Genomic DNA, 23,824 nt, shown 5'->3' on the forward strand with positions numbered 1-23,824 from the left:
TGGACTGTTCCATGGGTGGGGGAAAGGGAAGGGCTTTAGACATAGCTGAAAATGACACAGGAGACAGAAAGATGCAGGAAGCATTTATTGAGGGGCAGAGCTGAATTCTACAGGAGGCAAAAGGCATGACACAGGCAATTTCTAGTGGGTTAGAGGAGAGGACTGGGAGAGAAAGCAGTTACAGGGAGAGAACAGCCAGACAGAACTGCAGCTTCCCAAGGCTGCCTCCTGCTGGCTCTTTGTGGGAAATGCAGGTAGAAGTGGATTTTCTCTGCCACTGCATCAACTAGTGGCCTGATAGTGTCTTTTCTCTGAAAGAGGCCCTTAGCCCCAGCCTCCCATGCTACAGGGGTCCCTGAAGCAGGTGGGGACTTCAGTAATGTGATCACTCATCACTGACAAGTTGGAGCACCCTCTCATCTTCCTACCAACAGGGCCTATGTTCCCAATCTTTAGGCCCTGGGAATCCTTTGGGATCAGTCCTTTATTCCAAAGCACCCCACCCTCACCCTGACTCCCATCCTAACCCCAGCTTGCCCTAGCCTCAATTAGGGGTTCCTGGTCTAAATCACCCTGAGGGATGGGTAAGTCTCCTCCTAACCCCAAAATCACCCTCTGTCCCTCATCTTTAGCAACATCCTGGTATCCTTTCACTTACATACATACCTTTGATCCTCAGCCAATTCCAGCCCCCCCCGCCCCCCCACCCCCACACACTTAGTTTCCTGAAACTGATATTCTGAACCTCTAGAGGGCACCACCAGACAACTCTGGAAACTATAGGACCGAGGTACATTCCTCCCTGTGTCCCTCCTGGGGATTGGAATCAGAGTCACTATAGCCTAAGGGACAGGCTAGGGCCTGCAGCCAGGCTCCCCAAGGTCACTGGGCACCAGACACTGGCTAGGCCAGAGTGTGATGGGAAAGAGATGAGGCAGAACAGGGCCCCATCATCTGGGCACAGTATGGATGCTGGGGCCTGAAACTGAAGAGTGGAGTACTTCCTAAGGAACCAGAAACACAGGCAGACTCTGGTCTAACCCCTCACTCACCCACCCAAGCTCATCTCCCTAGCCAATCCTCCAGCACTACTCTCCCTCCCTTCCTAATACTGTGGAATGCATTTCAGGACTGGAAGAGCCCCCAGAGGTCATCTGAGCCAGTCCATTCCCTACTAGAATCTCCTCTATGCATCCTGGCCACTGCTGGCATACCACCCATAACAAAGAACTCTTTGCCTCCCTCTTTCCAAATGGGCAACCTCAAATTCAGGGCTACCAGGTAAAGCCAGAGGATACCAGATAGCTCCGTATCAACTCTTCTCTGCCCGGCTCAGCTTTGAGCCCAGAGCCTGCCATGAAAGGGCCCGGAAGGGATAGATGGGTTGGAGACACCTATAGCATCATTCCTGGAGACCCTGGGAAGCCTGAATTGGGATGGAGAAAAGACTGAGAGGGATCTGAGAGGAGGAATCTTCCCTCCTCTTCTCTCCAGAGAAGCCAGCAGGGCACCTTGAGCTGGCCTGGGAGACCCTCTCTAAAGGTCACCATGGTAAAAATAGAGCTTGTCTGGGAAGGGATGGAAAACAGCTGCTCCTGCCTGGGACTTGGTGCCAGGGAGGCAGATGGTCAAGCCAGGGCCTGGACAAGGAACCCAGGCGTACGATCCTCTGAACACACCCCTCATTTACCAGACTCCAGAGATCAGAGCCAGGAGGGGGGGGGGGGTGGAGAGTATGGAACCCTGCAATGCAGCAAGTCTAGGGGTCCATACATACAACACCCTGCCTCTTCCAAGGCACTAGTGTGTGTGTACTGATAGAAGGGGTAATTTAGAAGTTTGGAGATTGCCTTGGCCAAAGCTCTATTAAACAGATGGGAAAGCTGAGGAGCAGAAGAAGGGTCTTTCCCACAATGACTGAATGACAGAGCAAGGGCTAGAACCCAAGCTTGGATCACCACCCCACCTCCAAGCCCAGAGCTCTCCTCCCCTGACCCCTTATCTCTGGGGCTATCAAAGAGGCCAGACCCTTGGGGACATGGTGCTGGGAGCTCCCAAGCCCCACGACACTTCTTCTCGCTCGGCTCTCCCGGGGCAGGGATGGGGTGTGGGCGGGGAAGCCTTTAGGTGGTGCAGGAGGCCTCCGTGGGTAGGTTGCCACGCTTGAGCCTCAGGCTGCCGTTCCATCCGCGGGGACAGATGTTGTAGCCGAGGATGCCGGGCGACTTAGCCCCAGAGTCCTCGGAGTCGAGGGACACATCGGAGTCCGTGGGCGAGCGGCGGTAGGGGAAGGGCCTGGGTCGCGCGGGCAGCGGGCTCCGGGGACTAGCGCAGGGCGAGGGCCCGGCGGGCAGTGGGTTCCGGGGGATGGGAGCGAACGTTGTCCCGGGGTCCGCGGCCTGGCCGGGTCGGGACGGCAGGGGCGAGCGCATGCGCGGCGGCGGTGGCGGCGGTGGCAGCGCTCTCGGCGGGGAGAAGGGCCGAAGGCTCTCAGCGCCCGCCGGCCGCGGGGAGGCGCTCTTGCGCCGGGCCGCGTTGATGATGTTTCGCGCCAGGAGCGCCTGCAGCTGGCGGCTGGGGGGCCGCGCCTCGGTCTCATGTCGCAGAGGGGATACGGAGCGCTCGCTCCACGAGGGGGACATGGGCGGCGGCGGCGGCGGCAGCGGCGGGGGGCTGCTCAAGCTGCTCCCGCGGCCCGGCTCCCACGGCCCCGGGCTCACCCAGCCGTCCAGGCTGCTGGGGGGCCGGGACGCGCCCGGCGTCCAGGGCGGGGAGGTGGGCAGGCTCTCTCGGCGGTCCTGGAGAGAGAACAGAGAGGGTGGGGGCAGGCGTTAGTGCTGGGCTCCTCTATACCGGGGTTTCAGAAGGGACCAAGTTGGCTGTGTCCATTGTACAGAGTCGGGAAGCCAGTGACCAAAGTCGGGTAGTGCCTGCAGAAAAACGCAGGTGCCCCAACTTTCATCTTTCAGGTGCTTGAACGAGCCCACGCTGCCTGCCCCTGCGCTTAGCAGGGAGGCAGATGACTGGCTGTTTAAGAACTCTCGCTTTGGAGACAGACCCCTTTGTTTACTGAATGAACTTGGGCAAGTTGCTTCAGCAAAAGAAGCAACTCGAAGCCCCTGGGCTGCAGTTTCCTCCTATGTGAAATGGGAGTATAATATCAGCATGTATCCTATAGGATTGTTGTGAGGAGTAAATGAGATAACTTATAGTTATAGTGATAGTCACTATGTGATAGTCACTTATGTGATAGTCAAAGACTATCACAGTATGAGAAGGTTCCCTAGAAGAGAGTAGGTGCGCAATAGATGTTAGTTACCTTAAAGACATACTAGAATGATACACATGAAACTACCCAGAGTGCCTCTCTGTTAGGAAATGGGGTGAACAGGGCAGGGGACACAGCCACAGGAGTGGGAATAAGGCTTCTAATGTATTATATACTTTTTATATAAGTTTAAGGTTTTGAACCATATGGATATAATATCTATTCAAAAAATTACAAGCAAAATTATTGATCATTATTACTAAAGTTGGACTTAGGGAAAGGCCCTCTCTGTCTCAATCCCCCTGCCATGTTGCCATGGTCACCTCCTAATTGTTCCTTGGACACCTTGAACAGGGAGGAGGTTCCCACTGACAGATGGAAACATAAAAGGAAGTTGGGTCGTTCCTCCCTAGGCAGCACACTCCCCTCACTGGACTTCTTGCCAACATGGGGTGGGGAGTGTGGGTTCCGTGAGGCCAAGTTGGTGAACCTCTGTGAAGTTATACACTGCTCTGCTATACACTATCATACCTGCTTCCTACCTCCTTAGGAACTTTCCAGTCTACAAAGTTCGGTCTCATCCTTACTCTCTCATCATATCCTCACAACAGCCTGGTGAAGTAGCTGGTATTATCACACCCATTTTATAGTGATGAAAATGAAGTTCAGACGTGTAAATAACTACCCGGTGTGTTCTGCCCCACCAGGAAATGTGTGTGACTATCTGTTGCTTAAAGGTGGGAGGCAGGCTTAAGCAGTTTGAACTGGTTTGAAAGTACAGGGCTTGGGGATCCAGGCCCAGCATGTATCTGCTAAACCATCCACCTGTTCAGCCAATCAGATTCCAGCAACAAGCCAGTCCACTCAGTAGTCTTCAATCCAAATTCACCAGCAGTCATCCCTCAGAGTCCAGAACTAGCCAGTCCATTCAGTGCCTCCTACCCAATCAAAATCTAGAACCTCTCATAAGATCCATTCTCTCATCCAATCAGTAACCAGCCACAGCCAAGCCAGTCAGCTTCTCATCCAATCAGAATCTAATTTCTCCCAATCAAAAGGAAGCAATAAAGTACATGTATTCTCCAAACAATGCAGCAGCTACCAGATGATCCCAGACTCAGAAATGGAGCCCTTTAACCTATAGAGGAACGTATAGCAGTCTGAACAGATTTTTCATGGGATTGGGAATGTTAGGAACCTCCCGGGGACATCCAAGGCCCCAATCATCAAGCAGGAAAGTTAAAGCTCAGCATGGGCTCCACCCCTTTTACTCCCAGGGTCAGTTGTGTATATGTGAGCCAGAGACACTGGGAGCTGCTGTCTGTGCGCCATCTCAGGAATCTTTCAGTGAGCCTGGCTGGGGGGAGCAGGGCCAAGGGGTCATGCTCCAAGTCCATCAACAAGCACTGAGGCAGAGCAACAAGGGCTTTCAGCCAGGCGCAAAGCAGGCTGGGGCAAGAGAAGCTATGATAACTGTCTGAAATCTCCAAGGATGGTCGGCCTTTAGTGGCCACAAGGGGAAGGCTAGGGCCAGCAAGTGGAAGGAGTAACAGAATTTACTTCTCAGAATGCCTGGGTTGGAATGTTGGGGGCAGTGGTAAGCAGCTCCTCACCCTTTGGAGGTGGGCCAGGGCCTGACCTCATCGAAACTGCCATGTCTGGGTACTGACTGTGTGTGTGGGGGGGGGGGGGGGGGGAGCAGTGAATAATACAAAAAGGCTGCAGGGAATCAGAATTATTCGCTTTCTGAAAAAGTTCTCAATGTACCATATACACCAGAACTCCTTGGAAATGCACATGGGTGAAAATTCAGAGAGGAGCACCCACTTAACCCAGCACCAGACCCAAAGCAGGACACATGTGTGGGCTGAAGGTGCGAGTAGAGCAGAGTCAGATAGGAACTATCAGAGATCAAAGAGAGCTAGCTCCCAGACAGCTTCTGTAATCCTCTTGTTGCATGGAAGGGGAGACTGAGGCCCACGGGTTGTCTAAGGTCACACAAGGAGTCAGATGCAGATCTGGGCCCAGCACCCATTTTTCTGGCTCTTGATGGCCGTACGCTCCTCTCCACGAGGGCAGAAACTCATTTTATGCAAGAGCCCGGCAGTGATGACTGTGGAAAGTGGCCGGATTTAGATAATGGGGGCGACGGGGAGGTGGGGGGGGGCGGCTGCTGAGGGAACCAGAAAGTATATATGCTCTGGCTAAAGGCACTTAAATACCACTTTTAAAGAATTCGAACAAACCTGGACCATAAGGGGCATGGGTTTTCCCCCGTGCCCTACAGGCTTTTTGGCCAAACTCTTAAGGAAGGAGAAAACAGAACATGATTTCCACAGGATTCTGGTTCCCTCAGTGCTGACCCAGGGAAGAGAGAGGGCAGCCCTCACTTTCAAGCCAGCACACATCTGTACCCATGGCAGATCGAGACACTCAGCAGATGCAGGCAGCACGTGGACACACACCACAGGCTCACACGCCGTAACTAAGCAGTCCCACCCCACTTCTCAGGCCAGAATTGGGGAGGAGGGAGAGGGCCCTGACCACCAGCCAGTGAGTGTAGAAGAAAGAAAGAAGCAAGACAGATTTGAGGCAGAGTGTATTGAGAACAGGAGAGAAAACAAAGTTGAGGGAAGAGCTCAGCCAGCCTGATCACAGGAGCTGCAGGATGGAGGGTGGGCTCTTCCATTGCTGGCCCTCAGGGGTAGAAGGGAGCAGGGGTCCGGAACATGGGCTTCACTCTGCCCTGGGAGGGGTTTGGCGTGAAGGAGCCGAGCTCCCTCGCGACTCTCCCATGCATGCCCCCACGTTCTGGGCAGAATGAACTCACTGGGAAGGCACCCCCTGTTGCCATGGAGACGAGCCGAGAGCTCACGAAAACTGCAGGCTCAGCCCGGCATGGGCACCGCCTCCACCACCCCTCGCCCCTCTGGGGAGCCCAGAAATAGGGCTGGGAAAGAGAAAGTGGGTGGTGCTCGCCCCCGGTCTTGGGAAGCTTCCATCTGAATTCTGCCTCTTGCGTCTATGTTCTCTAACCCCCACAAAGTGTGGTTTTGGGGGGCTGCAGCACATCAAAGGTGTCAGAGGTGGTGAGGATCTCAGACTACCTGACTCAAAACCCTCACAGTATGATGGGGAAACTGAGACCCAAAGCTGCACGTGGAGTCCATCTTTGAGAATCCAGACCTCCTAAGTCCCAGCCTTTTCTTCTAAACCTTAAGGTCTCCTTTGTCCCTTCCTTGAGCTGCTGTGCTCCTGCCCCAGCCCTTGCCGTGTTCCCACTGTCTCCAGGCGATCCTGAGCCTGAGCAGTCCCAGCCTAAATTTCTGATCTCCTGGCCTCCTGCTGCAGCTCATTCCAGCCACACCCTCCCAAGGACACCCTTACATCTACTCACCATCTGTCCTATGGCAACTGTCTCATTTCCTTCCCCTCTCTTCCCAGGGGACTGTCTTATCACTTACAGGGCCTTTCTCCCAAAGCACCAGCCTGTCCTCTCATTCCTCACAGATTGTCCAGCTAGGAGGGCCCTCATCGTATAAATGAGAAAACTGAGGCACAAAAAGGGAAAGTGACTTGGCCAAAGTCGCACAGCAAACGGCAGGCTGAGATGCCTCTCTCCTTGCGGCCCCTTCCACTGCACGTAGACGGCTGCTTTCAGTCGTGCAGATCTTGGCTGAGGTTGAAGGCAAAACAGCTGACGGATACACTGCTAGGGGCCTCTCTCCTAGCTGCACACCAACCTCTGCGCAGCCTCCTACAGGGCTCTCTGTCTCTCAGGGGTCCCCTGGGACCTCCCACATCCCAGAACGGTGAGGGCAAGCTAGGTCGAACCAGGACTGAGGTCTGGGATGAACTGCGTTAGCTGTCTCGAAAGCGGAGCTAGATGTTTGGAGCGGGCATGAAGGCAGCTGAGCAGAGGGCCAGGAAGAAGAGTGTCAGACAGCAGTGGTGGGCTGAGTCCTCATCCAGCAGAACCCGAGAGAAGAGAAAATGTGGAGGCCGAGGCAGAGGTCTCTGAAGCAGCGGAGAGGAAACAGTGTCCGGAAGGCAGAGGTGGGTGGAAGAGACAGACCTGTGGAGGCGAGAATCCAGCAAGAGGCAGAGAGTTGCCAGAGCTGGGGCCACAGTGAGGACGGCCCCACCGGGGTGGCTGAGGAGGCAGACCCTTGGCTGGCTGGTCCCACAGGCCAGGGCAGGCTCTGTATGCTGCAGAAGCCCCTCAGCAAGACGCTGGCATCCCTACAGCTCACCAAGGCCAGGTGAAGCCCCCCAGCCTCGTTAGGGCCTGCCAAGGGAGTTCTCTCTCCGTGACCCTCCTCCCCCTGCAGTGGCAGACTTCAGATCCCTCAGACATGGAGTCGAACCACTCTGTGGTAGGGAAGGGGCGGCTGCAGCTCAGAGAGGGGAGGTGACTTGCCCGATGTCACAAAGCTAGCTGGTGGCAGCATCAGCCCTTGAGACCTGAGTCCCCATACTCCTGACTCAGCCCTGTGCCACTTCCTGCTCTCCATCCAGCCCTCGGAGAGCGGGCTCTGACAGGCAGCGGGAGCCCTGTGGGGTCCATTACTTGAAGCAGAAGGAGGGCTTCCACACCTGAGCCTCGATCCCGGCATTCCGGGTGGAGAAGGAGGGCCTGGGGGCTTGCTTGGCTCGGGGAGACCACGCCCTGGAGGGAGACACGGGCGAGACATCACTGCTGTAAGTAGGGCTCAGGGCAGTGGGCTGGAGGCCATCCTGGCCGGGGGAGGAGCGGGAGGGCCGAGGCAGGGCAGGCGACGATGGGAGGGCCGCCTTGGGCAGGCTGGGCGCCAGGTCCAGGGAGCTCGGCTTGGCAGGCGAGGCGGCTGTGGGCGAGGACTTGGCAGGTTCCTTGATGGGTGAGAGGACAAAGAGTGAGGGCCGCAGCTGGCAGGGTGTCTGCCTGGAGGGCTCTGGGCGCAGGACCCCATTCTCAGGCAGGTAGCCGTGATAGAGGGAGGCAGGTGGGGTTCGAGCGGGGCTTCGGGACGCCACTCGGAAGCCGCCGGGCGCGTGGGTGGGGTACTTCCAGCACGAAGGCAGGGACATGGTGGGTGAAGGGCAGCGGGCCCGTTCCGCGTGGCCCGAAGACTCGATGACGTACTTCTCCATGCGGGACTGGCGGCGGGCGTAGAGCTCGGCCCCCTTCCCAGAGGCCTCGGAGAGGTTCTGGTTGGGTTTGGGCTTGGGCTTGGCCTGGATACGCGGTGACTTGAGGCATGAGGCCCACTCGGGGACAATCTCCTCGGCACCTGCGGGGCTGGCCCTGTCCCGGGGTGCGGGCTCCTGCTGGAAGTTGGAGGCCTCGGCCCCCAGCGCGAAGGGCTCCTCCTCCACGCCCATCTCCCCCTGGTCCCTCTGCCTCCGCTTCTCGTCCGCTGTCTGTACCAGATCCAGCAGGTCCGGATTCGGGGTCACCTTGGGCTTCTCCACGAAGGTGAACATGGATTTCCGGCTGCCCCTGCGGGCCATCGACTCCTCCAAAATGCCCGTCTTGCTGGCAGGAACCGCCTGGCCCTTTAGATGAGAAGGCTTGGGGTCGGAGCTGGGGTACAGGGCAGAGTAAGAGGGGGGAGACCTAACCCGGGAAGTCAGGGGGGCTGTGGACAAGGTCTCGGCATAGGTTGGGGGCGGGGTGAAGTTCCCCAAGGGGCGTCTCTCCAAGGCGGGGCTTCGCTGTGCCACGGGCCTCCTCTCCAGCATGGGGCTATGGGACATGATGTGTCTCTGTGGCCGAGGGCTCCTGTCTGCCACGCTGGGGGGCCGGGGAGCGGGACCCTTCTCTCCAAGATGTCGTCTCTCTACCATGGGGCTTCGTTCCATCTGGCTCGTGCCGCCCGGTGCCTGAATCCCAAAGGGCCTGGCCGTCCTGTTGACCACAGATGGGGGCTTGGCCAGCGTGAGGTGGACCTCGCTGTACAGTTTGGTGGGCGTGGTGGCAGCTGCCCGCCCAGACATCTCTTGTTCTGTGGATGCCACTGGGGCACCAAGCTGGATGTCGATGAGCAGGGAGCTGGACACGAAATCTGGGGCTGGGGACCTGGAGCTGGAGATGGGAGTCACTTCTCTGGAGAAGGTGCTGGTGGTGGTAGGTGGAGCCGATACCTTGTCAATTAGCAGGGTGCTGGATCTCACCTCCGCGGCTGGCTCCTGGGGTTGCCCACCAGCACACGGGGTGCTGGGTTTGAAATCTGGCACCGCACCCTTCGGCGGGAGCTGTGCCTGTGAGGAATTCTGCTGGACGCTGGACAGTGGCAGGCTCTGCGGGGTGACAGTTGCCGGTGGGTTCTGATCGACATCTGTGGCTGGCAGGTTGTGGTTGCTGTTGGAAGCTGGAGTGATGAGCGTGGCGCCGGGTGAGGGAGGGTTTTGGCTGGCATCTGTGGCTGGGCTGTGGACCTCCGCCGGAGGTGGAGTTGGGGGTGTCTGCTGGGCTTCTCGGTTCTGGGACAGGTGGAGCCCATTGGCCGTCAGCAGGGCCGCGTTCTCCTTTAAATAAACCACCAGTGGTACCTCCTCTTCCTCACTGGCCACCTTCTCCAGGTGCCGCAGCAAGTTGGCTTCCTCTGAGGAGCCCTCCATGCTGTGACCAGGGACCCCTGTGTCAGCGCTCTGGCAGGCGGGGTTTCTCGGAGGGCCTGGTTCAGGGAGGGAGGTGGGACTCAGGCTGAGCCCTGGGGCATGGCCTGTGGGGCTGGCGGGGGGCACCCTGAGGGACTCCTGGCCGGGCTTCTGTCCCCTCTGGCCGTGGCTCTCCAAGGTGAACTCGTTCACCCTCTGCCGGCGCCTGTTGAAGAGCTGGACGCCGCGGGAGTTGGAGCTGGGAGGGGTGGTCAGCTGGGCTGCGATCTGCTGGCTCCTCGCCTTGGCCTCTTTTAGATCCTTCTCAGTGAGGCTAGTGCTCCGGCCCAGCGCTGCAGGAGGGACAGAGGCCGAGTCAGCAAATGGGATTGCAGAGCCACAGGGGTACACACACAGACAGACAGATGGTCACCCATGCCCCACTACAGATGGCCTTTTCCTCCGGAATTTGATCTTTACTCACCGTGTCCTAGAATCTCCTCATAAAGATCCCTGACCCAACCATCATGGCCCAACTCAAATAGCCATGTAAAACCTCCCCTGATTACCCTTTTAGTATTAACTGCCCCTCGTTTGGATTCCCGCTGAAGGTTGTTGACATGGCATTTACCAAACTCAGCAAGAACACCTCACCCTAGCAGTCAAGGCCCCACTCCATCTCGGACTCATCTTGTGCCACCTTTCTCTCTCACTGGGCTCTTCCTGGCTGGCTTTCTGTTCCTTGAAAATGCCAAGTGTGTTCCTGCCCCAGGGCCTTTGCACTTGCTGTTCTCTCTGCTTGGAATGATCTTTTCCCAAGTGGCATTCCATGTTGGTTCCTCATCGCTCAGGACTCACGTGAATGTCACCTCTCTGGAGGGGCCTTCCTCTATAATCAGCACCCCCCCAACCCATCTCTTTGTTTTGTTTTCTTCATAGCATTCAACACAATTCAGTATTCTCTTCTTTACACGTTTCCTTGTCTATTATCTGTCTCCCTCACCTAGCACGCAAGCTCTAAGGGGGAACTGAACTTGCTTGACTTGTTCATCCCTCTAACCCTAGCCCCTAGAATAGTGCCTGGCAAAAAGTGGGCACTCAGGAAGCATTACTGAGGGCATGAATGAACCTGCAGGATATTCATATGCCTAAGTGCATATCTTAGGGCCCTTTACACTTTCAAACTCATAGTACAGTCATTTCTTAACACTAACACTTCCTCTTTTTAGAATAGGTAATACATTTACATGGACTGAAATTTTTTTTTTAACTTAAAAACATAAAAAAGTATACAGTAAAAAATGTCTCTCTACCTCTACCACAAATCAGGTAACAACTGTTAATAGTTTCTTCCAAGTCCTTGCAGAATTTCTTACCATTTTCATTTAAACAATCATTGAAAAATTCTCATACTTTAATGTTATAAAAGTAATAAATTGGGCTAATTTCAGCAGTGACTCTACTAGAACATTGCATTACCTCATTTTATCCTCACAAGAACACTAGGACACAAGCATTACTTGCTCCCTATTTTACAGAAGTGGAAAATGAGGTCTAGAGTCTTGTAAGTAACTCACCCAAGATCACACAGCAAAGGGTGGCAAGGCTGGAGTCAGATCAGAACCACTTCTCTCTGGGTCCACAGTGCATGCTCAAGCTGCCTGCTTGTCCCAAAGGTCCCTTTGGGACATATAGGGGACAGAGTCGGTGGGAGTCGGGGTTCAGTCTGGGGCTGCAGGCTAGGACCGGAGTCTGGGGCCTGAGGTCAGGGATCAGGCTGGGGGTCAGGCCCTATTAATCTGTAAGTTGACTACAGGCAACCATTTCTTTCTATATCACCAGTGCCCGGCTGGCACAGAGTCAGTGTTTAATTTGTGCTTATTGAATAAGGAATGAAGGAATGGACGCATGAACAAATGAACTTACGGACAGATGGATGGGACAGCCTGTGGCCGGGCTAGCAGCTCAGTCGGTGGCTGGGAAAATTCCTCCCTTTGTCACCCCACCCCCATCGAGGGAAGCTAATTAGTTCTAGAGGAATCTGACCCTGCCCTTCCTCCTATCTTGCCCTCATTAGCACTGGCCATGACATGCTGAGTGGGTCTCCAGGGACAGTTTTTCTAGGAATCTTGCCAGCGAGGCTCAGAATTCATGGACTCTTAGAGCTGGGAGGGCCCCTATAGAGGAGCTGTTTCACTACCACCCCCATTTTATAGATGAAGAAACCAAGGTTCGGAGAGCGGTGCAGGGTAGAGCTCACACTAGGGTCAGCGGGGAGGCCCACACAGGACAGAGTGGCTGCCGACAGCTGCTTCACTGGGACCAGGCCCAGCAGCCACAGGCTGTCTGGCCCCAAGCTCCTTCTTCCCTCCTCCCATCACGACCTGGCTCCCCACCACACACACCTGTGGCCACAGGTCCAGAACAGTGACAGCACACAGCCTGCCCCATGCGCCCCTGACACCTGCTTCCTCCTGGTAGGGCTCCTCTCCTGCCTGGATCACCCCATGATGAAGGCTTTGGGGGTTGGGCCAGGCTGCTCCCCTGTGGGGAACTTAAGTAGGGGACAAGCCAGCAACACAGGAGGAGTTGCTCAGCTCATGTGATGTCCATCTCCTCTGGTCTGCTTAGAAACCAAGCCTCCCGGCCCAAATCCAGGCTCTGCTATTTGCTAGCTGTGTGACCTTGGCAAGTTACTACGTCTCTCGGAGCCAGTTTCCTTAGCTGAGAAGAAGGTAATAAAAGCACTGACAGGGGCTTCCCTGGTGGCGCAGTGGTTGACAGTCCGCCTGCCGATGCAGGGGACACGGGTTCGTGTCCCAGTCCGGGAAGATCCCACGTGCCGCAGAGCGACTGGGCCCGTGAGCCATGGCCGCTGGGCCTGCGTGTCCGGAGGCTGTGCTCCGCAACGGGAGAGGCCACAACAGTGAGAGGCCCGCGTACCGCAAAATAATAATAATAATAAAAATAAAAGCACTGACATTAGGGTTAGGAGGCTACACTGAGATCGCGGATGCCAGGGGGATTACTGTCATTCAGCCCAAGTAGAGAGGACCGAGGGCTCATGCTACTCTGGGATGGAGTTGACGGTGACCCCACGTGACACCCTGGAAGGGGTCAGCGCTTCTTCTAGCAAAGGAGATTCACCCTACAGATCATGGTCCTGAGAGGGGTGACTGTCTTAAGGTCACAGAGCAGGGGATTCTAGAGTTATTGGGAGGCAGGGATCATTGCCCCAAATCACAGAACCTCAGAATCTCAGAGATGGCTGTCACCAGGTCCAATCCCCCACACAATTCCTGCGTCCCTAAAGCCATGTCCCTGCATGTACAAGCCTCTGTTTATACCCTCAATTGACAGGGAGCTCACTACCCTGAAGATGTACCTTCTGCTAATTAACATTCTTTCTTTAGCTATAAAGTCACTCCTCATATTAACTCCCACCTCTTGACATGACTGCCCCTCACCGCCACACAGATAAAGAGCTTTCTCTTTGCAACCTGACAGCCCTGCAGAGACTCAGGCACAAATCACATCCCCACGGGGCACGGTCAGGATAAACATCCCTGGTCCCACCAGTGGCTCTTATGACACAACTGCAGCCATCGTAGCTCACATAGATCGGGCTCTTACTGTGTACCCGGCTAGCGGGTTCCCACGGTGCCAGGCTCCTAGAAAGGGCTTCAGTGTTTGTGTAATTCAGACCTCCCAAATCCCTGAACTTTTCTCTTTTTTCTCTTCACCTCTCTGCCTCAGTTCTATCCCAAGGTTGGTTCTAAGGGCCATGGGGCTAGAAAATGCTCCAGTGTCAGAGAGTGAAGGGCCCTCAGGGATAAGCTGGCCTGGGAGGCTTTAGAGAGGGAAGGGGTTGCAGAGGAGGCCATGGGCCAAGACCTGGTCTGCTGACCCCCAGCCAGGCTGGGAACGTTCCCCACGCTGTTGTTCTGGGACAAGAGGAACCCAGCAGAAAACGCCAGGGGGTGAGAGAGCCCTGCCTCCGAGGGAGTTCCCGTGCCCCCCATCCCAGCCTGCAATGACTCCACGGAAAAGGAATTTGGCAGGAGGCTTGGACCAGACCCAGCCAGCAATCCAGATGACTTTTGCCACCCTGCACAAACAAAGCTGGGAGAAGGGGGGCTGGGCCAACTACGGGCATCCCAGAGTCCCCCACTGCAGGGTACTGGGGGTGGCAGCTCCATTCAAAGTTCCCCAGACTAGGGAACTGCCACCTCTAGTGATGCCCCAGCCAGGTGGGTCCAAGATTGTGGTCCCTGGTGTCAGAGAGGCAAGAGGTGGCCAAGGGCCACAGGGGAGAGGCCCCTTGCTGAGCCCTCAATCTGCTTGTCTGCAGCCTACACCTGTACAAGTCCTAACACCCACTCTCCCCTCAGCCTCTTCAGGGCTGGTCCTTGAAAGCCCCACCCTGGACAATGGGTGAGGAGCTCTGAAGACCGGCCTTCCAGAGACGGAGGGGTGAGGGCAGACTCAAGGAGGAGCTGCCCAGCGTCAGGAGACCTGGGTCCAACAGGGTTAAATCCCTAAGTGGGGAAGGCGGACAGGAAGCCCTGAGTACAGCCCTTCGAATGAAGATCGCAGTGGGTGCTATAATTAGCGAGCCCTCACTACTGCCCCGTATAAAGTGCTGTGCCACGCACTGTAGCCCCATCGTCTTGTTCGATCCTCCCGATGACCCTAAGAGATAGGTACTAGCGCTCTTCCCAGTTTGCAGATGAAACCAGAGCTCAGAAAAACCTGCCCAGGGTCATATGACTTTTAAGTAGCAGAGCTGGGATTCAAAACTCAAAATCTGGCTTTGCTGAATCTCATTTCTTAACCGCCCTGCCTTCCGGATCCTGACTCCAGTGGGAGGGGCACCCACAGAGACTCTGGTGCTCCTGGATGCTGGTCTGAAGAGCCCTCTGTTTCCACATCTCGTGATCAGTGCCCGCGGCAGTGCCCTCGCCTCTTCATATTCAGCTGTCCAGAGCAACTCTTGCTTTGTCGTCCTTCTTCCTCTCGGGAGAAGAGCTGATAAACGCATTGTGCCTAAGGTAGAGATGACTGCTAGGACATAAAAAACTAGTGGAGTAGAAAGAGCACGGTGTGGGGAGTCAGGAGACCTGAGTTCAAGTGGTGCTCAGGCAGGGTATATAAGCCCTTTCTCCCACCCCATTACTTCTGTAGACAGCTGCCTGTTCTGCCGGCCATCAGGCCTTTTGGACAGAGGATCCAGAGGAGGGAGGCAGGGCAGGGGAACGGAGGCCAGAGCAGAAGGTCAGGACAGGGAGAGAATTCAAGGAAATTCTTCTTCACACGGCTGCCGTCAATGGGAGTGCCCAGGGCCCGGGCAGGGTGGAGTGGGACAGGGAGCCAGAGGTAGGAAGAGAGACTGGCTGGAGACGGCCCATTGTGGCTGCCTGGGAGTCTTGGCAACGGGACAGGTAAACAGGCTGGGATAACTGCCCCCCTGGTGGGGTCAGGAAGGAACCAATGGCTGGCTGCTGCACAACCTCGGCCTCAGCCGGGGGCAGGAAGATGAACTGGACCTGAGTAATGGCCTGACTACCTTGCCAGCCCCTGCCCCGCATCCTCCCTGCTGAAAGGAGGAAATGACACAGCCTCCTTTCCCTGGGGAGTTCTCCATCCACGCCAAAGTCCTGGTGAGTGCAACCTGCCTGAGTCCCAGCAGACTGCCAGGCCTCCTTGCAGAGAATAATTCATACCAAGGTGGGAAGGACTGCCAGTCACGGGAGATGCACAGGAATGGAAGTGAAGAGCCCCAGACCTAGCTCCAGCCTGGCCACCCACCGGCCGGCAGAAGTCACGGCACGCCTCTCCCTTAATGCCCAGCGGGAACTGAGACCACAGGAGGATGCTGTACGCCCTAAGTCACACACCCCAAACCACCAAGGCACCTCTGGGTGCTCGCTTTACTCACTCCGGCTGGGTCCTCCCTGCAGCCCAGCTTCCCTCCGAATGCTGAGCCGGCCTTGCTTCTCAAAGCCTCCGCGAAAGGCAGCCAATCGACTAGCTGACACAGAGGAAAATCCCACGTTGACGGCAACGCGGAGGAGCTGGATGTGACTTCTCTCCTCCACAGATGACTCAGCCTAGCTCTTTATCAGGAAAACCGATTTCGCAACAGCCTTTTAAATGGTCCCTCCGCCCCCAGTCTCTCCCCCGACAATCTACCCACCCCACGCTGCCAGATCCGTCTTCCTCCTGCCTGGCTCCACTCTGTGTCGGGGCCTCTCTCCTCCTCTCCAGGACATGGGGGCTCAAGCAGCCAGTCCTCATCCTGGCATTCATGGTCCCTGATGTCAGGGTCTGCCCGAGAGCTCGCTCACCTGCTCCCTGCGCCCTCAGCAACCGTCAGAGGGAGTCCAGCGGCTCGTGGTGCCACGCCTGCCCTGCGAGTTCCAACCTCCGCTGTGGGTTTGCGCCCATCTCTCCACCCGGAACCCGTCTCTGTCTCCTATCCTTTCTACACGCTCAATCCCCAGATCATCAGTGTTTTATCTGCACCGCTTAATAACCTCATCACTTGGCATATTATTTGTTTTAGTCAGAGTTTTCACCGGGGCGTGCTCACCACATGCCCCATGCCAGGCCCTGGCTTCATTAACAGCAGCCAGGAGGTCAGCAGTCCCCTCATCTCCATGTTAGAGGAGAAACGGGCTCAGAGAGGTGAAGTGACTTAAGTGGTACAGCTAGCCAGAGGCAGAGTTGGGATTCGAACCCAGGGTGGCCCCGCACCCAGCCCAGGACCCATCACATGGGCCCTGCTGCCTCCTCCCAACATCTTGCTTTGCAGCAGTCAGGGTCTGGGTCTTATCTTCCCCCAGAGAGTGCAAGAGCCGGGGGACAGGGCCCTCAACTGCTTCGCCTTGTCCCCTACACCTTCCCCGGGGGCTTGCAGAAAGGATGGAGTCAATGAAGATGACAACAGCCAACACATGAGGAGCTCCAGATGCTGCCAAGCTAAGGGTTTAGCATATATTTTCTCACTGAATCCTCACAGCAACTCATAAAAGAGGCCCCCTTACCTCTGTTTTATTGATGAGGAAAACGAGACCCAGAGAATTAGCCAACTCACCCCAGGTCTTACAGCCAGCAAGGGACAGGCAGAGCAGAGCTGGAGCCGGGAGTCTGACTGATCCCAAGCCTGGGCCCCTCCTTCTGAAGAGCTCAGCCCACAAAGCACACTCACTTTCCCACCTACTGTCCCAGGCCCAGCCCAACTGCCACTTCCTCCAGGAAGCTTTCATCAATCCATCCAGACTCCTCGATCAGTGCCCCTCCCCTACTCGACCGGGCCCAGGGGTCTCGCAGCAGGAGCAGGGCTTGAAGGAAACAACGGGTTGAGGAAGCTCAGGAGCCAAGGCCCAAGGGGAAGGAGGCTGGGACTGGCCCAACTCCTGGTATCTCCCTGACAGGGGTTCGGGATCATGCAGGGCAGGGTGGGTGGGCTAAGTCAGGTCGGCATGGGTGTTGGCTAGCAGGTATCCCTGTAGGCCACAGGCACTGCTCACTGCTGGCTGATGAGGGCCCTGCTATGCGGTCCTCCTCTCCCAAAGGCCGGGAGCCACCACCTTCCTCCTGCCTGCTCTACTGGCCTAAACACTAATCTACAGTTAGATTTTCAGGGACTTGGAAATGGTGACCCAGAGAGAGGCAGGTTCAGTTCCAGGTGCACAACAAACTGGAAAGGGCTGGTTCACCGGGAGCCGAGTTCAGACCCAGGCTCCCACCTCCCCCAGTCCAGCCCTGGTAAGCCAGGCTTCCCCCGCGACCCCCAAGCCCTCTCCTGCTGCATCAGCCTCCATCATCCTAGCCCTGGGAGCCTTGAGAGTACAGAAAGGACTACCACACCCTACCCTTCCAGAGAAAACAGTGAATCCAGGAGACGTAAAGGTGGTGAGCCAGAGCGGGAGAGAGAGCATTTCCCCTAAACTATGCCTCTGCCAGGAGCAGGGCTGAGCCTAGTCTATCTCAGGGTCCCCAGCACCCAGCCCAAGGCCCTCGACAAAGATACAGCCCTTCCTCTTGGCCCTGGGGCAGCCTGGGGCTGGAGTTGGTCCCATTCTCTCTAAATTCCCCAGACTCAGCAGAGGCCGTCACCCAGGAGGGGTTCACTAAGTGTTGACTAAACAAATGACTGAAGGATGAGCACTCCCACAGTCCAAATCTACCTTCACATTTCACTCCACCATTCACCCCAGGAGACAAATTCTCGATGTGTCTAGATCCCAGAGTTATGGAGATTCTAGATCAGAGATCTAGAGGGTGGTTCCTCGAGGAAGGGGAGAGAGGAAGGAGGGAGGTAGCAACAAGACTTTGGGTGAAGAGGGAGATGAAACCTCAAATGGCAGTGTTAGATCCAAGAGGCAGAATATTCCATCGAGTGCCAGGAGAATACAGAGCTTAAGAGATAGATGAACGAGGATGAAGAAATCTGGGAAGTCTTCCTGGAGGAGGCGGCATATGCCCTAGGTCTTGAAAGATGGAGATGTGGAAGTATTTCAAGCAATGGGACAGGCCAGTGGAGGCTGGAAGGCTCAAGGTGGTCCCCACCCCATCCTCTACACCCCTCCACTCACACCTCCAGTCAAGACAGCTGGAGAGGAAGGCACCTCTGACAGAGGAACACTTCCACCACTGGGCTTGCCCAGAGGCTAAGGGTGACTGGGGTGGTCCAGGTAGAGTTCCAAGGGAGCTATGTACATGGGAATGCACATGCCTAGAGCTCAGAAGCACCGTGGTATCTGCCCTGGGCCTCCGGGTGGGTTACATAACCGCCCCACCGGGGCCACAGATTCAGCCAGGACCCTCCTCCGCCTCCACCTCCCCAGCCATCTGTCTCTGCTGCTTCCCTCTCATAGAAGAGGCCGCTGCACTGCCCAAAGCAAGGCCAGCGCCCTGTGGTAAATTCCCCACATTCCTTCCTCACAGAAAAATAAATAACGGGGAGAAAAAAATGCTGGAGGAATGATAATGACGGCCCCAGCACGCTGCAGTCCCAGCTCGCCTCCCCACCCTGTAGAGCAGAGCCCCATCCTGGGCTGGGGCAGGGATGGGGACGCTGCTGCTTCTCCCTGAGGCATCCTCACTGCCAGGCCCCGGGATAGACGAGCTGCCTGCAGCCCCTCACCGCTCCCCCAGGCCTCTCAACCCTCTTTTGTTCTCAGGATCACTCATATCTGCTGAAGAAGGTGCTGGGAAAGGTGCTGAGAATCTTTCGGTTGTGGCAGGTGACCTCCGAGGGCAAACTCGCCAGAGGCTGGGCGCCCTTCACTTTTACTACTCAGGTTGTTGTTTACTGAGCGCCTCTTATGTTCCAGGCATTACTACATTATGTTTTGATTTATCTTTGCAAGCTGTGAACTGGAAGTACTGTCATACCCATTTTACAGATGAGGAAACTGAGGCTCAGAAAGGTTTTATGATTCGCGAAAGTAGTTTGGCCAGTGAGTGGTCTACCCTCTCCACTCCTGCCTCTTACTCCCATATCTATTCAGCCTGTCTGTCCTCCCCCAGACAGCCCTCCTTTACCAAATCCAACCAGAGGTGCAGCCTGTTCCCTTCCCACGTCCTGCTCAACAAAGCATCCTGTGCGGGCTACCTTTAGTAAGTCACCTCACCTCTGAGTCTCAACTTCCTCATCAGTAAACCAGGGATGATTATAGCTGCTTTGCAGAGTCACTGCTGAGCAAATGAGATGCACAAATTATTTCTATAGCATAAAGCATTGTGCACACCTGAGGGGGATTTAACTTCAGCCTTTTGCACAAACCTACCTTTGTATAACTGTACCAGGCTAGGGCGCTGTCTGTCTCCCTACCTTCTCCAGCCCTCCCTGGAGCTGGTCTCCCTCTTCTGCTCATAGTCAGGCACAGCCCAACCTTCCCCTCCCCCTCCAGCATCCTCTCAGCAAGGGAACCCCAGTGTCAACCTCTAGCTAACTGTGCTGTAGCAGGAGAGAACCAGGTTTGATACCAGGTCTGCCTCTTACTGGATGTGAGCACCCAGGCCCCCTTGGATGGCCCCAGACCCAGACTCCTGGGAGGGAAGGTATGGCCAAGGCTCCCACCACTCAGTACGCAGTCCTGCAGCCAGGAGGGTGCTGTGGTCCTGAGCGGGCAGGAAGCTACCGACCCTGCCATCCCCTCATGCCATTCGCCGGTTACCAGGCATGTGTGGCTCCCCTCCAGCTGGAGGAGTCTCCAGCCAGAGGGAGGCTGAACCGTCCCCTTGTCCCTCCAACTGCAAAAGGAAAGCAGGCTGGAGGTCAGGGGATTTGGTTCCAGTCTGTTCTGTCACAATATGGGTGAGGTGCTGGACTAGTTCCTGACCCTCTTCGGGTTTCAGTTTGTCCATGTGTTTGTTTCAGAGAAGGGATTGGCCTGGACCAGTGATTCCTAGAGTGTGGTACCCCCACACCTCTAGTGGGAGCAAAAGGATTTAAGTGGTACCCTGATACTTAATAACATCTTACTAGTTATGTAAATTTCACGTGTATTAGAAAAGGAGGATAATAAATCCATCAAAGGTACAGTACTGCTTAGGGAGAGGTAAAAGTGGATATTTCAGCAACAAAAGTTAGACAGTTTAAAGAAAACAAGTATAGGTGGTGTATGAACTCATTCACTCAACTGATATTTATTGCACACCAACCAAGGGCCAGGCACTGTTCACAGCCATGAAGAGAAACAGATAAAGCCCTGCTTGCATTCTAGCACGGGAGCCAAAAAATAAGACTATTTCTATAATCTTATTATCTTATTATATTATATATCTATAATCTTATTCTATTCTATAATAAATTCTGTAGAGAAAAATAAAGCAGGGGTGGGAGATATACAGACTGCACAGGGTGGGGAGTGGTGTGCAAAGGTGAATAAGGTAATCAAAGGAGGCATCACTGAGAAGTCCCATCGGAGTGAAGAAGGTGAGGGAGTGAGGCTTGTGCATTTCTAGGGGAGGAAAGACCAGGCAGAGGGAACAGCTAGTGCTAAGGTCCCTAGGCAGGCTCGCACCTGGCAGGTTGAGGATGGTGCACGTGATGTGGAGGTGGGACATGAATAAGGAAACCAGCTTCTCTAGTGGTCTTTCTAGTGGCCTGCAGGGTCTCAGGGATCCCCCTGCATTGCAACCATTTGTGCCTGTGCGCACACGCACACACACACCCCCTGCAACACGCACATTCTGGACAGCTCCCTCATGCTGGTGAGAGCCTAGCCAGCAATAGTATATCTTCCTCTGCACACACACCCACACACAAAGGTGCTCTTTGCGTGTGCACCCGTAGAGGGGGAAGAACCTACACACCCGTGTGTGCACGCATAGCGCCCGTCGGTATGCATGTGGAGACACACAGGTACTCAGGTGGCACACTGACGCAGATGCACGTGCAGCGGGTACACACCTTATGAGCGGACATATGTGTCTCCCTCCTGCCAGCCTGCCCTGTCTCTGAGTTACCAGACCACCCTTGCCTAGAGGGCAAGTGCCCCGATGGCGTGGTTTCAAATTCACTTCTCCGTATCTCTGCACCTCAGTCATGGTTTCCCATTTCCAGGGCTACATTAAAATCAGCCACCTGCTGCTCAAATGTCCCAAGGGAGCACGTTGCTGTGGAGCATGTCCCCTTTTCTACCCCTACTGCAGTTAAATAGAAAAGCCATGAAAATGCCTAGCACAGCACTGTAAACAGGATCAGCCGCTTCTGGCATCATCGCTCATCACAGTCATCCGCATCCCTGGCTTCATGCCTTTAGGGACCTCAGGGGGCAGCTGATGAGAAGAAGGAAAAGGCCAGACTGCGAGCTTCAGGCCTGGGTTTTAGCTGCAACCTGGTCTCCAACGCATTGCGAGGCCTCAGGCGAGTCCTGTCCCCTCTCTGGCCCAGATCGGAAACCTGTGGGTGCGGCAGAATTTCTCAGGGAGTGTGTCCAACATGCCGATTCCTGGGCTCCGCCCCAGACCCAGGACCACAGAATATGCACGTTAACAGTCTCCCTGAGGGGTTCTGAAGCACAGCTAGGTTGGGGACCCAGGGGGCTTTAGAGCTCATGATTTTATAAATGTGTTTATAATTAAATGAACATAGAGGGCAATGCTTGGAACATAGGCTGGCAGATAGACCCACGTCAACAAAAAATAAGTTTGAGAAAATATGTTTACATAAGTAATTCTATGTAGTGATACACCATCCTTGAACATGCACACACGTTTATAGTTTTCCTAGCAGCTTCACATCCGTCAGAGAAAGAAGTAGAGCAGGGATTGTGATGCTATTTTAAAGACTAGAAAACTGAGGCAGAGAAAGGTCAGGGGGCCTGGCCAGAATCTCACAGAACACAGGTCTTTGGCTCCCAGCCAGAGTCCTTGGGCCAGCTTCGTTAGATGCGCCACCTCGGGGCCTTGTCACAGCCCAGCCCACAGTGTGCACTGTGTACACAGCAAACACAGTCCTTCCACTCCAGGTGCACTGACTTTTCCAGTCACTTGGGGTTCGCTGACAATGGGACAACCTCAGCCGGTTAACTTCCTTCCAGCTGAAATACCCTTCTCACTGGGTAGGGCAGGGGGTTCCCAAAGCCCTTATGCTCCATGCTACCGTTTGATGTGGAATGGTGTTTCTGTTCCAGCCAACCTGAGTCCAGATCCCACCTGAGCAGATCACTACCTTGTCTATGCTAAGCCTCAGTTTCCTCCTCTGCGAAGGGGTCTCCTAATTCCTATCCTTCGGGGTGATTGTGAGGATAAGGTCTTTTGTGCAAAGTACCCAGCATCTCGCCTGGTACACACGCTTCTGCAATGCTGGAGCGCCACTAACTTGCAGGCTAAAGTGTGAGCTCCTGGAAGGCAGGAACCCACAAAGCGGTCATCAGGGCACCCACACCTACCACGTGTCGTAGGCTCGATTAATATGCACCCGAATGGGTGAGAAATGAGATATCGTCTCGAACTTCTTCCTGATCCCAGCTCATCATTGTCTTTCATGACCCATTTCCCAGCGTGGGGGCTGGACGCACAGAGCAGAGATGCTCGGGGCCAGAGGGATGGGTCACGGGTCCTGGGAAGACACTGATGAAGGCCGCTGGGGAGGGCCGTGTTCTGGGAGACCTGAGTGCAATCCTGTTGACTCAGAGGCATAAATAATGCACTAGCACATTCTCTGCTCGCCATCCTGTCATGCTAAGAATAGCACCAGCTACCCTTTCAGGGATTTCTCAGGGAAGAGAGAGGAGGACACCAAGATGGGGACAAGCAGGAAAAGGCATCGCTAGACTGTGGCCCATCAGGCGCCCTTTCTTCAGGCCCACCTTTCCAAACCCATCAAACTGATGACCCTGGAGGTCTGAGCTGAAAGGGCTCCTGGGGGCACCTGGTCAGGAGAGGCCTGAGGAGACGGGGCACCACCCACCCTCGCCCACTGGGGCTGTTTCTTTTCCTCCTCCCTTCTGATGCCCATCCCAATAAAGCCCGTGCCCCTAGCCCATACCCCGCGATCCCCACCCCCAGTCATGTGATGAACAGAGTGGGCGGTTCCCCTCTTAATGTGTTTTCATCTGTAAGACTTTGGAGAGAGAAGAAGATTCTATAGCTTTTGATTTAAAAAAATTTTTTAAGTTGAAACATGACTGACTTAGCGCTTCTCATACTTTAATGTACATAGTAGTTACTCAGGGTTGTTGTTAAATTGCAGATTCTGATTCAGGAGGTCTGGGGTGCAGCCTCAGAGTCTGCATTTCTAAGGAGCTTCTGGGTGACGCTGACATTGCATACATGATTGCCATACCATGAGTACAGAAAAACTAGAGTATTTCCCTATAAACTAGATGGAGAAACCAAGGCCCAGAAAGGAAAAGGGATGTGCCCGAAAACATACAGCAGAGCTAGGCTCAGAACACAGGCCTCCTGAATCCTCCTGGGGCTTGGTCCTAGAGGGGCTCTGGGGTTGAATGGAGG

General features: G+C 55.1%; 1 protein-coding gene across 3 annotated transcripts in view; it reads right to left on the reverse strand.

The window, feature by feature from the left end:
- Positions 1 to 860: 860 nt before the first annotated feature.
- The window catches only part of SYNPO (synaptopodin), a 35,909-nt gene continuing 12,945 nt past the window's right edge, over positions 861 to 23,824 (reverse strand). For 2 of the 3 annotated variants that reach the window (XM_027081540.1, XM_027081542.1), the window contains exons 2-3: positions 7,865 to 10,203; positions 861 to 2,798 (exon numbers count right to left, since the gene is read on the reverse strand). In XM_027081540.1, the coding sequence (XP_026937341.1) occupies positions 2,124 to 2,798; positions 7,865 to 10,203 (3,014 nt within the window). In that variant the 3' untranslated portion in view covers positions 861 to 2,123. Of the gene's footprint in view, positions 2,799 to 7,864; positions 10,204 to 15,788; positions 23,292 to 23,824 lie in introns of those variants that run through there. The other variant, XM_027081541.1, reaches the window with a different exon arrangement.

This window comes from Aethalodelphis obliquidens, unplaced genomic scaffold (genome assembly GCF_003676395.1).
Source record: "Aethalodelphis obliquidens isolate GAN/ISIS:26980383/991018 unplaced genomic scaffold, ASM367639v1 scaffold45, whole genome shotgun sequence".
In the NCBI taxonomy this organism is placed as follows: Eukaryota; Metazoa; Chordata; class Mammalia; order Artiodactyla; family Delphinidae; genus Aethalodelphis; species Aethalodelphis obliquidens.